Source organism: Podarcis raffonei, chromosome 15, assembly GCF_027172205.1.
Source record: "Podarcis raffonei isolate rPodRaf1 chromosome 15, rPodRaf1.pri, whole genome shotgun sequence".
NCBI classification, from domain to species: Eukaryota; Metazoa; Chordata; class Lepidosauria; order Squamata; family Lacertidae; genus Podarcis; species Podarcis raffonei.
This window is the reverse complement of record NC_070616.1, coordinates 27,288,024-27,300,734: the sequence shown is the minus strand read 5'-3', so window position 1 is coordinate 27,300,734 and position 12,711 is coordinate 27,288,024. Positions and strand designations below refer to the sequence as shown.

Below are 12,711 nucleotides of genomic sequence, written 5' to 3'. Positions count from 1 at the left end.
CTCTGATTGGCTGGAAGTTCTGCTTGGTGGATAAAGGGTAGTTAATTGTCAGTTGTGGAAAACAAACGTCAGTTCGGAAAGTCGGTTGGGAAAGTCAGTTGATGGGCGAAGTGTGAGGCAAAGATTTGAGAAGACTGAGGGGTTAGGGTCAAAAGTGGAGAGCTGAGGTCTGAATATTAAGATACTCACCCCAAGTGTGTTAGCAATACTTGGCTGGTGAAGAACTGAAGAAGGAAGCCAGTGGTTGGGTTAGGCTAAGATGGTTGCCCTGACTAAAGGTCTCGCCAGAAGACGCAGGCCTTGAAAAATTGCTAAACAGTCAAAGTTAGCCAGAAACACAAATGGGTCAGTTCTGGGGTCAGAGTCTGATTGTCCCTAGTAGCAAAACCAGGTTGTGGGTGAATTTGACTGGTGTGGAGATTTAGTGAAATTGGCCTGAGGCAAAAGCCACCAAAAGGTTGGCATTAGGACAACAGCATCTCTTGAGTCTTTGGAAACTATCAACAAGCACATGAAAGAACCCATTGTCAATATCAATATTCCCTTATGTACATAAGGAAATTTAATGTGGACAGCTTTAGTCCATAGTTCATGCTGTCTCCATGCCCAAGCCTATTAAACCAAGTTACAAGGCGGCTTTATTCACTCTTCTAATTCCTTTTGCTGCTTTCTGCGTATCAACTTTGAACATATGGTGAGTGGGGAACGAAGACCTCCTGGGGATATGCAGGATTACCTCTCTGCACAATAACCACCACATACATACCTTCCACTAGGTGATAATAATTTATTATTTGTACCCCACCCATCTGTTTCCCCAACCACTCTGGCCGGCTTCCAATAAAGATTAAAAATACATTAAAATGTCATACATTAAAAACTTCCCCAAATGCCTTCCTAGCTCAGAAGGCGTTACCTGCAAATGGGTGGAACCCTGGGATCACTTACTTTAGTCGTTAATGGGGCTATCCCATGTCACAGCTAAATTCCTAGGATCCTGGCACTGGTAGATCTGGTACCAGGATCAGGCTGGCATAACCTATCTGCCAAAACATCACATTCTTTTTGTGCTTACTTTGTAGGATCCAGCTACTCAACCCACTTATTCTATAAGCTACAACAGAATGCTTTAAAACAAGAACTTCAAACTTCAGCAGGTAGAGAAGACCTTGTGGGTACCAAGGAAGGAGTATATGGGTGACACACTGGCAACCCCTGCCTTAGTTTGAGTTACCTCTTAGAGACATGTGTAAAAAAAGGAAGGTGATGATTTCTCCTGGAGGAGGTTTAGCAAAGGTTATTCCACACCCCTTCTGTTCCACGGAGATCTTTTTCCAGCACATTCTGCACACACTCATCCAGTTTTGCAGAGAGTCTGTAATACATATTATCAAACAGCTGGTTGGATAATAGAGAGCTTCAAGGTCCAGGCCATTGATTTTATTTTTATTTATTTACTAAAATTTGTAAGTCGCTTCCTTGACAGAAGGCAACTGAGTGACGATCTAAAACTTTCTTTATATATGCAGATAAAAACAAACATGAAAAACAAGTTAGCACAATTTTTAAAAATATAAATAAAACAGTTTCAACACATATATGAAAATTACATGCCTTGATAGGCTTGCGAAACAAAAACAATTGCTGAAACCAATACAGAAAAGAACCCGACTAATATCAATGGGAAGGGAGTTCCAACGAGTAGTGCACATATTAGTAAAAATAACATACAAAACACATTATATTTGGGAAAGTTGCTTGCAAGAATGTGTATATTGGTCAAAACTGCATACGGAAACATGTTTAATAGGAGAAATCTGCACTAATATGCTGGTGGTGATTCGTGAGGATATCTTTTTTAAAAAAATCTAATTGTAGATGAAATGCAGGTAACCAAATTTAAGAAACTTGGAAACTTGGCAGGCCAAAGCTGACAGAGTTCTCTATCCTGAAATCCAAGCCGTATCTCTGACAAGGTAGCTTCTGGACACACAGACAAGGGTCAGGCACCGAGTTTAACGGAATAGCCCAATGGCCCCCCAGAGGTATGATGAAACATTCCTTTTGCAAACGAAAAGCATTCCGCACAAGCACAAAGGCACATTTTGGTAAACAGAATGGTGGCAAGCCCCGCTGCACAACTAGAAATCAATGCAGAGTTCTATTTTAGTGTGTTCTCAGTGCCTTTAGCTCCCTCTTCTGGTTTCCACTCAGCCATGTGCAGTACTTTTGCCTATGAATAAAAAGCTGAACTGCTGCTCGTCTAGTGCAGCCCGAGCAACAGTTGTTGTAACCTGGCTCAGCGGAAGCCACCCTGGGATTGGAAGATTAGGCTATTAGCAAATGCATACCAGGATGTTACACACAAGCTCAAGTTTCCCAAGAGACTTCACGTGATAGATCATGTTTCTCATTGAGATTTAGCCAAGAGGCTTCCTGCTGGTTACTTGCACAGAAGCAGCTGCCCCCAATCTGATTATTCGCTATTTGAGAGTGATTCCACAGCTAATAATTTAAGGTTTCTAGGAACAGCATCTTTTAGCCAGGGTGAAGAGGAATGTTTTAAAGTTTTTCCTGAATGTTAGTGAGGGAGGCAGACACATCTCACCAGGGAGGGCATTCCACAAATGGCAAACTGCCAACAAGAAGACCCCTGGCACGGATCAGTGCCAACTAGGCAGCATTCGGTGGTGGACTCCCTGCCAATCGTAGGGCCCAAGATGGTTGATATTGAGGGAGGCGCTTTTCAGTACTTGGATCCCAAGCTGTTTGCAGGTTTGCATGCTAGTACTTAAATTGGGCCAGCAACCACTGCAGTGCCTTCAAGAGTGGAGACACATGGTCCCATCAGGCTGCTCCAGTCACCAGCCTAGCAGCCACAAATGGAACAGGCAAGACGGTTCTCTCCGTTGATCATAAGGGCCAAGGTCATTCTTAACAGAGGTATGTTAGAAACATCATGATTTGGCTCCAAACCACTTGTTCTGGTGGGTGAACTGTGTTTGAATTATAGGCGATAGTCATGTCCCAGGCATCAATTACTCCAACCCTGAGACCTCGAAAAATGTATTTCATGGCAAGGTATTGGGCATAGCCATGGAAGTCGCCAAATCGCTCTGTGTCTGCATTCATTTCTCGGATATTCTCTGCTTTGACAATGACTTTTGTGTCAGGGCTTCTCAGGAGAAGGCGCTCAATGACGCGGCGAATGTTTACAACCCTTCGCACAAAGAGATCCATGGGGAATGGTCTGAAGTGCTGGCCTATAGCGATGACGATGGCTGTGTCGCTGTCCCCTGCTACTTGGTCGATTTCCCGAGCAATGTAATTCAGATCTTTCACTGAATAGAAGGCCTTTGTCACAAGGGGGTACCCGTGTTTTTTCCACTGGATGAATGTGTTCCTCTCCACGTCCAAAGCCACACGTGTCTTGAAGACTGGAACGCTTTGGTGATCAAAGTACTTCAGCGCTAACAAAGAAGATGTTGGAAAGAGGAAATGAAATACTTTAATAGGAATGTTTTGAAAACTAATAGCAAGGAAGTTGTGATGGTTCCAAGGGATAGCTTTTCTTTTTTGTATAATATTTCTATTAGTTTTCAATTACAATATTCCAATTATAGCCTCATTATAACAATGCCATATTATAATACAATTACTAATACCAACCATTCAGATGCCAAATTATATAATTTAGGTGCCCCCCTGAGTGCTAGAATTGATGGTTTGATGATTTACTTTATTTCTGCATTCCAAAGTCTTATTAATTTCAATTACACTCCAGTCAAAATAACAATCCCTTATACAACAACTGCAATATTAATGCCTTCCATTTTTATTGACACATTAAATGATTTATAAATCAACAGGTGAATTATTCAAACTATATCCTTTTTCTTCCTGTGTGTAGCAATTATTCTGTCCATGGTGTTTCTTCCTGTCCTTGTAAAATGTTATGTCTATCTTTTCCTAGTTGTTGCTGTTTTCCATCATGCCTTGGGCGGATAACTTTTCTGCCCTACATGTCTTGATCTTCCAAGGGTCCAACAACATTCCCTCCCCAAAAATTATTCAGAGCTCTTGAGCTCATTCACAATACTAGGTAGTCAGGTCCAAGAGTCCATAACTTAGTGGTAGAGCACTTGTTAGCAAGCAGATGGTTCCAGATCCTTTAACTGGAAATGTCAAGGATTGTATCACATGTAAGAAGGCAGGGAAACTCCTCTTTACTGAAGACTCTAACACCGCAGAATTACGCAGCTATCTTTGTGTACCTACAGAGGGCTGCATTCCTTAAAGCCAGTGTTCTTCAATTTGGGTCATTGACTAAGTTGGCTGGGCATGATGGAAGTTGTAGTTCGACAACATCTGAGGACCTGAGGCTGAAAACCACTGCCTTAAACTACAGTCCCACATCCCACATTCTGCAAAGCAAGCTGCTTTGGAAACTTAAGAAACTGCCCATTGCAATAACAGGTCTTGGGGATATGCTGTTCAAAGGAGGGTGTAGTCCAAAATTTCTAAACTGGGAAGGAAGGAAGGAAGGAAGGAAGGAAGGAAGGAAGGAAGGAAGGAAGGAAAACAACATTTTGGATCTCAGAAGAGTGAGAAAATCCAAAACCCAGCCAGGACGTACTTGTCACTCTCTTGGTAAGGTAATAAATCCATTGAAATGATGTTGAATCCCCCATGAGATAAATCATTTTGCTCTTCAGACTCGCACGAATCTTATCCAAAGTGCTGAAATCATGGATGGAGCAAAATTCTGGGTGCCAGGTGTTGCGCAAAACGTAGCCGCTGGGGACAGGAGAAGCCATCCCAATCCTGCACTTCTCTCTCGTCACCTTACTCGCTGAAGAAATATAACAAATGAGAGGATGAAGAAGGAAGTAGTCGCTGATACTGCCTCTGACCACACAAGACCTCTCCAGGAAGTGATTGGCTATTCAGATTCTCATCTTTGTAGGAAATCAAGTCATCCTAAGCAATAACTGAATTTTCTCCCTTCCATTATTCTTTCCATGACCTCTCTCTCTTGCCCCTTTCAAACTCTTCCTCCCATCATCTTTTTTCAAATAGTCCTGTTCTTGCCACATTGCACCTCAGTCTTACAATACCAATTAAAAATACAGGCCCTCCCACAATTTCGTCATTTGTTGCATTCAAGTTGTGACCACAACCAGATAGTCTAGCTTACTTTTGCAGGGCACGACACGAATGTTCCCGAAATTCTGAGGTATCTGAATTCCAACACTGGACGTTCAAGAAAGAGAAAATACTCATTAGAGAAAAGCAGACGAGGACAAATTAGGTTTTTACACACCTTAATGGCTACTGCTGGAAACTCAACACTTGAGCCAAGCTTCCATTGGAAGGGGAGTGGGAACACCTGTTTGTAACTGTTTTGATAACCGAACTTTGGAAAAGAGATGGAAGCACAACTTCTCCCTGTTTTCAAAAGCCACTTTCAGATCCTCTAAGTATCCCTTTTTTTTCCAGGGACAGTACTGGATTTACAGAAGCTGTCCAGGTTTCTGATTTGATCCCAGAATGTCCCACTTTTCCTTAGGACATCCCTATTTTCGTGGAAGAAATGTTGGAGGGCATGGGATTGTGCAACCCCTGAGCCAATGTTTTATTATATTTTTTAGTGTTTAATGTTTTATTATATTTTTATATGTGTTGGAAGCCACCCAGCGTGATTGGCACAACCCAGTCAGATGGGCAGGGTATAAATAATAAAATTATTATTATTATTATTATGGAATAGGATGTCCATATTTTCATTGGAGAAATATTGGAGGGTGTGCACTTAATGGTCTGTGAAGAAACCTTCCCTGGTTCTGCAAATGGATGGAACAAGGGAGATTTTCTTCCCAGCATGGCCAGCAGAGATGATAAGATATCATCACTCAGATTTTGTTTTCAAAGAACCTTTTAGAGGATCCCATAGGAGTTTTCAGTACTTCCCTAAGCTAAAGCATTTGAACAGCAAAGAATGTACCTGTTTAAAAGTCTCTTTTCTATGGCTGTTAAGTATGAGATGGGTCTGTTGTTGGACGAAAGCTGGACGAAAGCTTCACATGGCACATATTTTGGTTTCACACAGTAGAAGGCCTCCTGGTCTCGCTCATCTAGATACTCGCACAGTTCTGCATTTGTGGTCTTGTTAAATCCACATTCAGTGAAGACATCTAACGTTTTGTTTAAAAATTTGCCTTTGAAAACTATTTTGTCGTAGCCTTTTTTTCTTGCAGCCCACAGTGCAGAAACTCCTTCGCTGGGGTGGATGAGCAAGATGGACGCTCTGACATCGCCCTCCCAAAATAAAGTGAAATTGACCAGGTACGTCCCATTCCTATAGTCTGTGATGCGCCCAGAAGCTCCAGCCCTAAGACTTGAAGAGGAGATCCTCGCTCGTAAGAAGTCTCCTCCGTATTCCTTCCTCTTGCCCAAGTAGTTGTATAAATCCAGTCGAACCATCAAATGCTCGCCAACACAATAAGAGCTTTTGTAGTTTAAGATGGTGGCCTTGCTGTTCTTAGCACTTGTGGTGGTATTTATATCCATGAAAGTGATGCTGGGCATCTGGTCGTCTAGTTTTCTAAGGACAGCTTTAATTTCTTTGTCCTTTTCTGCCCATTCCATTCTAGCATGTCTCGGGGTTCCATCTTTCATTGCCCAAAGTTCACTCCTTCTGTCTGTGATTGAAGCATTTAGCAGTATTAAAAAGGAAGCCACCTTATATTAGACACTTAGTACACTTAGCCCAGTATTACGGACTGTCTGTACATTGGTGCAGATTCTGCAGGGCTTTTCACATTCGCTGCTACGTTGTCCTTTTAATGAGAAATTTTGGGCATTCATCCTAAGTCAAGGGTCAGCAAACTTTTTCATCAGGGGGCCGGTCCACTGTCCCTCAGACCTTGTGGGGGGCCCCGACTATATTTTTTTGGGGGGGAGGGGAATGAACGAATTCCTATGCCCCACAAATAACCCAGAGATGCATTTTAAATAAAAGCACACATTCTGCTTATGTAAAAACACCAGGCAAGCCCAACAAATAACCCAGAGATGCATTTTAAATAAAAGGACACATTCTACTCATGTAAAAACACGCTGATTCCAGGACCATCTGTGTTATGTACTGAAGTTCTCACCCTGGGCCAGCAGGGGGATAGTGTAGATAGTTATGCAAATAAGGGATCGAAAGTGACGTTCAGTGACTGGATAGTTTTAGAAAATTGTTACAGTTACATTGTACTGGAGCTCTATATAAGCAGGCTGACTGAAGCCTTCAGTTCAGTTCTGTTCTGGCCTGTGAATAAACAAGAGCTGTTTGAATAATCACTGTGTCGTCTGATATGTTCACCCACAACTTAACAGTCTGTGGGACGGATTTAGAAGACAATTGGGCTGCATCCGGCCCCCGGGCCTTGGTTTGCCTACTTGTGTCCTAGGTCTTACTGTTCTACCACCAAGTTGCAATCCCTCCAGCATCTTAAAAATGTTCTAATTTACAAGAATCTGGGAAACAGAGGTAGGGAATAAGCTGCACCAAATATTTTCTTTATTGAAAATTCACAATGCGTTGTGTTGATATAATGCTTGGTGTGGTTACGAACATTAACAAGAAAATGCTTACCAATACCTGCAGGAACTTCATTTTCTTTAAATTGCTTCCCAAGGCCTCCAAAGATGGTAAACTTGAGTGTGGAATTAAAAATAAATAATTTCAAGGGTGAGCACAGAGACACTGCCTCAGCTCCAATGGGTTCATTTGCAGCAAATTGGAAATGATGAAACCAAAATGTGGGTTCTTCCCTAGCTCCCCAAAATAATTTCTCATCCTGAATCACCAAACAGAGGGGTGGGGGGAGTTTATTCTCAGGCCACTGATTTCTGGAGGCAGAATCAAGCCAATACCCTCACAATTCAATGGCAATATATTTGCAGAAACAGGCACTGAATGATAGATTCCCACTTTCCTCTTATAACTTGCTGAATAAATACATATATACATCTTCAGGCTGGATTTGGCTAAACTGTGAAAGCATAGGAGGGGTTGTTTCAAAGAGGTGAACTGGCACAATGTAACAAGAGATGTTTAATATGGTGATGGGCAAAAATGCCAACTTTGTTTTTTAAGAGGAGCTGTCAGCTTCATGCAGTTCTGGTGTAAGTAATGATCTGTGATACTCCATATACAAAAGCAGTATACCCCTAAATATCAGGTGGCAAGGACAAAAAGACTGGGGAAGGGGGTCACTTTCACACACAAACACACACAGTTCCATGCATCCCAGAGCTCTCTGACTGGCCTGAACTGAAAGCTAAATATTGGATTAGATGGCAGTTGGTCTGATTTAACAAGGCAATTTATGAACGGACGGCTTACAGGTGCAGACACTGTGTGGATGAATACAAGAACACTTGGAATGAGTTTATACAAAATGTAGTAGGCTATTAACATTTTCATAAGCACTAGGACAACAACACTATAGCAATTTATACATGAATGTATGGGAATATTGTATACTGTTTCTTCTTTTTTGGTATATTTTCCCATTTATATGTATCCTTGTTGTTTTTCTCCCTCTCACTTTTCCTTCTTTCCCCCACTTTATTTCTTTTAACTGAAATCACCTTAATAAAATATAAATATTAGAAAACAAACAAACAAGGCAACGTAACATTCAGTGCATTTTCCCCAGACATAGGGTGCCGGAACACACTTCCCTCAGAAAACTCACTTCAAGCTTGTTGAGGCTGCTCAGCTGAGGTGAGGGGAGCCTTCTGCACCTTATCTGAGCAGCTGAATGAGTCCCTACCTTGCATCTCTGGCTCATGTGAGCCAGAATGGCGTGGGGGGCTTGCTCGGCTGAAGCAGAGCTTTCACACGCGTCTACTATTAGCCAGGAGGCTGAAGAGCCTCAACTAAGCCTTGCTGCGGCTCCAACTTGCAAGGAGACCCTTTCCAGAGCTCGTAGTGGATATCCCCTTTGGCCTCCTGGGAGGGTCTCCTCATGAATCAGAGGCACAGCAGGGCTTTGCTGAGGCTGGTCAGGTCTCTCCCTCTACTTCCTTGGCCCAACTGAGAGGTCCCGGTACACCGTTCTGGCATGTTCCGGCTGAAAAAAAAGCCCTGGTAAAATTGCTACATTTGTAGCATACATTTAATCTCTTATTATAATGACTGTAGTTTTTGCATCACATTGCCATTCAACAGTGTGTGTGTGTATAATCCTACCTACAAAGATTTCACTTCATGCATCTGATGAAATGGGCTTAGATCCACAGACGTCTATGCCGCAATGCATTTGCTAGATTCTTAAGGTGCTGATTTGTTTTGTTTTTTGCAGCTCCAGATTAATATGGTCATACCTCTGGGAACTCTAAATTAATATTGTGGTCAAAACTCCTCTCTCCCTCTATTTATTTATTTACCGTATTTTTTGCTCTATAAGACTCACTTTTCCCCTCCTAAAAAGTAAGGGGAAATGTGTGTGCGTCTTATGGAGTGAATGCAGGCTGCGCAGCTATCCCAGAAGCCAGAACAGCAAGAGGGATTGCTGCTTTCACTGCACAGCAATCCCTCTTGCTATTCTGGCTTCTGAGATTCAGAATATTTTTTTTCTTGTTTTCCTCCTCCAAAAACTAGGTGCGTCTTGTGGTCTGGTGCATCTTATAGAGTGAAAAATACGGTAAGTTCCAGTTGAGATGCTCACTTTATGTTTAAGGGTCACCAGGAACTAAACACATATTGGATGTAACATCAGGGAGTGACCCTCTTTTTAAAAAGGGAAAAAACCCTCCTTAAGGCACTTTATATTCCACTCTTTCGCTTTGCCAACATTTTATTTTCATAGAAAGAACTGGGTGAGGAATGATTCCTACCTTGGTCTCCGTTCTGTGGAAGGTGTAGCTGAGGACAAGGACTGTTCCCAGGACAAGGGCCAATAAAGTTGGCGGCCTCAGGATCTGCACTAAAAGCATTCTGATCAGCTGTGTGAGAGGAGAGAGTTACTCTTGATTTCAACTCTTATCAGTGTAGCATATCTGAATGTTGCTTTAAGACCGAAGGGGAACTCAAGCAGTGAATAGAAATTCATGGTAAAAACCAATTTCATTTTTACATGCTTGAGTTCCCCCTGGTGAGGACACATTACTACCCTCTGCAGAACCTTTCTCCCAAAGAGGCATAAGAAGAAGAGTAAACACAGAAATAGTGCTTCGTAAATGTGTGAGGAGAAAGATCTCCAGGTAACAGCTTTATAGCTGTCTATGAGAGGAAACCTGTTTTTAAAAGCTGCTGAGGTTGTTGCCCCCTTTAATGAACATGGGATCGCCCCATACCCTCCAACATATCACACAGCAGTAAATTAATCAAGCAGAGTCTACTTCATGAACAGAATAAAGGTTTACTGAAGAAATTAACTTGTTCATAAACAGCGTAGTCAAAGAGCATACACAGAGTGCTCATAGCAGCTATCTTAGTCTTCACAGAGGCACAGATCTTGGTTACTGATTAACTGGAGTCCTGGAGCCACTCTGCAACAACACAACATACTGGCTGACACACACACAGAGGACACTGAGGCCCACAGAGATGGCTGGTTACATTTACAGTCATACCTCGGGTTACAGACGCTTCAGGTTGCATTTTTTCGGGTTACGGACCCACCGAAACCAGGAAGTATCGGAACGGGTTACTTCTGGGTTTCGGCGGTCGCATATGCACAGAAGCATTAAATCGCACATTGCACATGCGCAGAAGCACCGCTGCGGGTTGTGAACACTGCGGGTTGCGAACGTGCATCTCACACAGATCACGTTTGCAACCCCAGCGTCCACTGTATAGGGAGCCCAAGATGAGGCATGAGTCACAGTGACACAGCATTTTACTGCTAACAGCTTTGAACGATTTGTGTAGGCCTCGTAGGCCACACTGCCTAGGCCAGGGGTCTGCAACCTTTAAGACAAAAAGAGCCACTTGGACCCGTTTCCGAAGGAGAAAAAAAAACCTGGGAGCCGCAAAACAAGCCAAATGTAAATAACCACACATTCTTCCCCTTCCCCCATTCTCTCTCTTTTCCATGAGTCTGTTTCAGATAGCAAAGAGGGGTATGGTACCTCTCATATCCATTTTTTGCAAAGCACCATGTGCATAGAGGGCATTATACAAATTAATACATAGAAAAGTGTCTGTCCCTCCCTGCAATTCAACTTCCTCTCTTTTTACTAACAGCACATATCCATTCCTTCTGCTGGTGCAACTTTCTCATCATTTCTACATAGCAGCATTTATAAACCAGTGCCAGAGAAACTGGGTGAAAGGAAGGTGAGAGGGAAGAGATATGAATATTTATGTGTGTATATGTATACATACATACACCTACACAATTACAGGTTTGAAGCCAACTTAAAATAAAAAGAGCTGGTAAGCAAAGGAATCTGTGGTGCTTTCCATGGGATCCGGGGACATGTCAGCTAATACTCTTCCCTTTCTTCTTCATTTGCTTGTCTCTGCAGCAAATCTCGAGGGGGAAGGGAGAAGGGCAGGAATTGCATAGGCACGAGAGAACGGGGGAAATCCCGCATGCAGGATTTTGGTGCCTAACAGCCCCCCCTCCCTCTGCAATTGCTCTCGTGCTCCCCCGCCTCTCCTGCTGGCTACCTCTGGACCCCCTCCTCGTCACTGACATAATTCACCCCTTCCTCCCTGACAGGGAGGGCGGGCCCATTTTGTGGTTCACCTCAGGTGCTCTCCCTCAACTCAGCGGCCACTCAGAAGCAAGGCACGGAAAAGGATCCCAAAGCACCACCGCCACCCCCCCCCCCACCCCGCCATTTCCCTTGAGCGCCGCGCTCTCTCTCTCCCTCGCCTCAGGTGCCTCGCACACGGGGCTGAGGAGAGCGTGGCCTGGGAGAGCGTTCCCCCTCGCCGCCGCCCGTCCTACCCCGGGGGAAGCTATGAGCCATGAAGCCGCCTGGCAGAACTTCCCTCCGGCGGCAGAAGCAGCAGCAGCAGCAGCCCTTCTCCGGCCGCCGCCGCCTCCTCCTCCATCCCAGCAGCCGCCTCTCGAGCTCCGCTGCCGCCGCCGCCTTGCTTTGCCTGGCTCGGCTGCCCAGCTCCATCCCCCTCCTCTTTCTGGCGCTTCTGCTTTTCTGCTCAGGGTCCCCGAGGATCTGCGGAGCCGCGGCAAAGGTGTAAAAGAGCCGCATGCGGCTCCGGAGCCGCGGGTTGCCGACCCCTGGCCTAGGCCTTGCCTGCTTCTGCTCTTAAGAACCTTTGTCTCATGACACAACACTCCTCAGATGAAAACAGGAACATTTCTCACTCGCCCCATCTGACCCTCCTAACCCCCCCCCCAATATTTTGTACCCCCATTTCCTATCAGAAGGTGAGTGCCACCACCACTTGACGGATGGGATACAGCACACCCTCACCAGTCCTGAGAAAACCCCTTAATCCAGATTCTATTTTATTTTATTCTTTGGCAGATGTACAAAAAGAAAAGCACACACCAATGAATATATTTTAGAAAGGGGCAAGATTGGATGAGGAAGCACAAGGCATATATATATATATATATATATATATATATATATATATGTATATGTATATATTCGAGATTCCTTGTGCTCTGCTCGCCCTTTCTCCAACCCCCGGGGGCAGTTCTGCCCTCTGCCTGCCCTTCAGAGCTGGTG

The 12,711-nt window shown here is 43.9% G+C and overlaps 1 protein-coding gene and 1 long non-coding RNA gene across 2 annotated transcripts; one reads left to right on the top strand and one right to left on the bottom strand.

Annotated features, from left to right (window-relative positions):
• The first annotated feature begins 58 nt into the window (after positions 1-58).
• Positions 59-1,493, top strand: LOC128402631 (uncharacterized). Its single transcript, XR_008327756.1, has 2 exons — positions 59-345; positions 1,083-1,493. It is a non-coding gene; the product is annotated as an uncharacterized LOC128402631 (long non-coding RNA).
• A 420-nt stretch (positions 1,494-1,913) lies between these two features.
• Positions 1,914-10,953, bottom strand: LOC128402628 (NXPE family member 2-like). The gene is made up of 6 exons (XM_053366902.1): positions 9,898-10,953; positions 7,646-7,706; positions 6,005-6,701; positions 5,198-5,253; positions 4,637-4,852; positions 1,914-3,470 (listed from the first exon to the last, which is right to left on the bottom strand). The coding sequence occupies exons 1-6, from the start codon at positions 9,994-9,996 to the stop codon at positions 2,935-2,937; spliced, it is 1,665 nt and encodes a 554-aa protein (XP_053222877.1). The 5' UTR covers positions 9,997-10,953; the 3' UTR covers positions 1,914-2,934.
• Between the last annotated feature and the right edge of the window lie 1,758 nt (positions 10,954-12,711).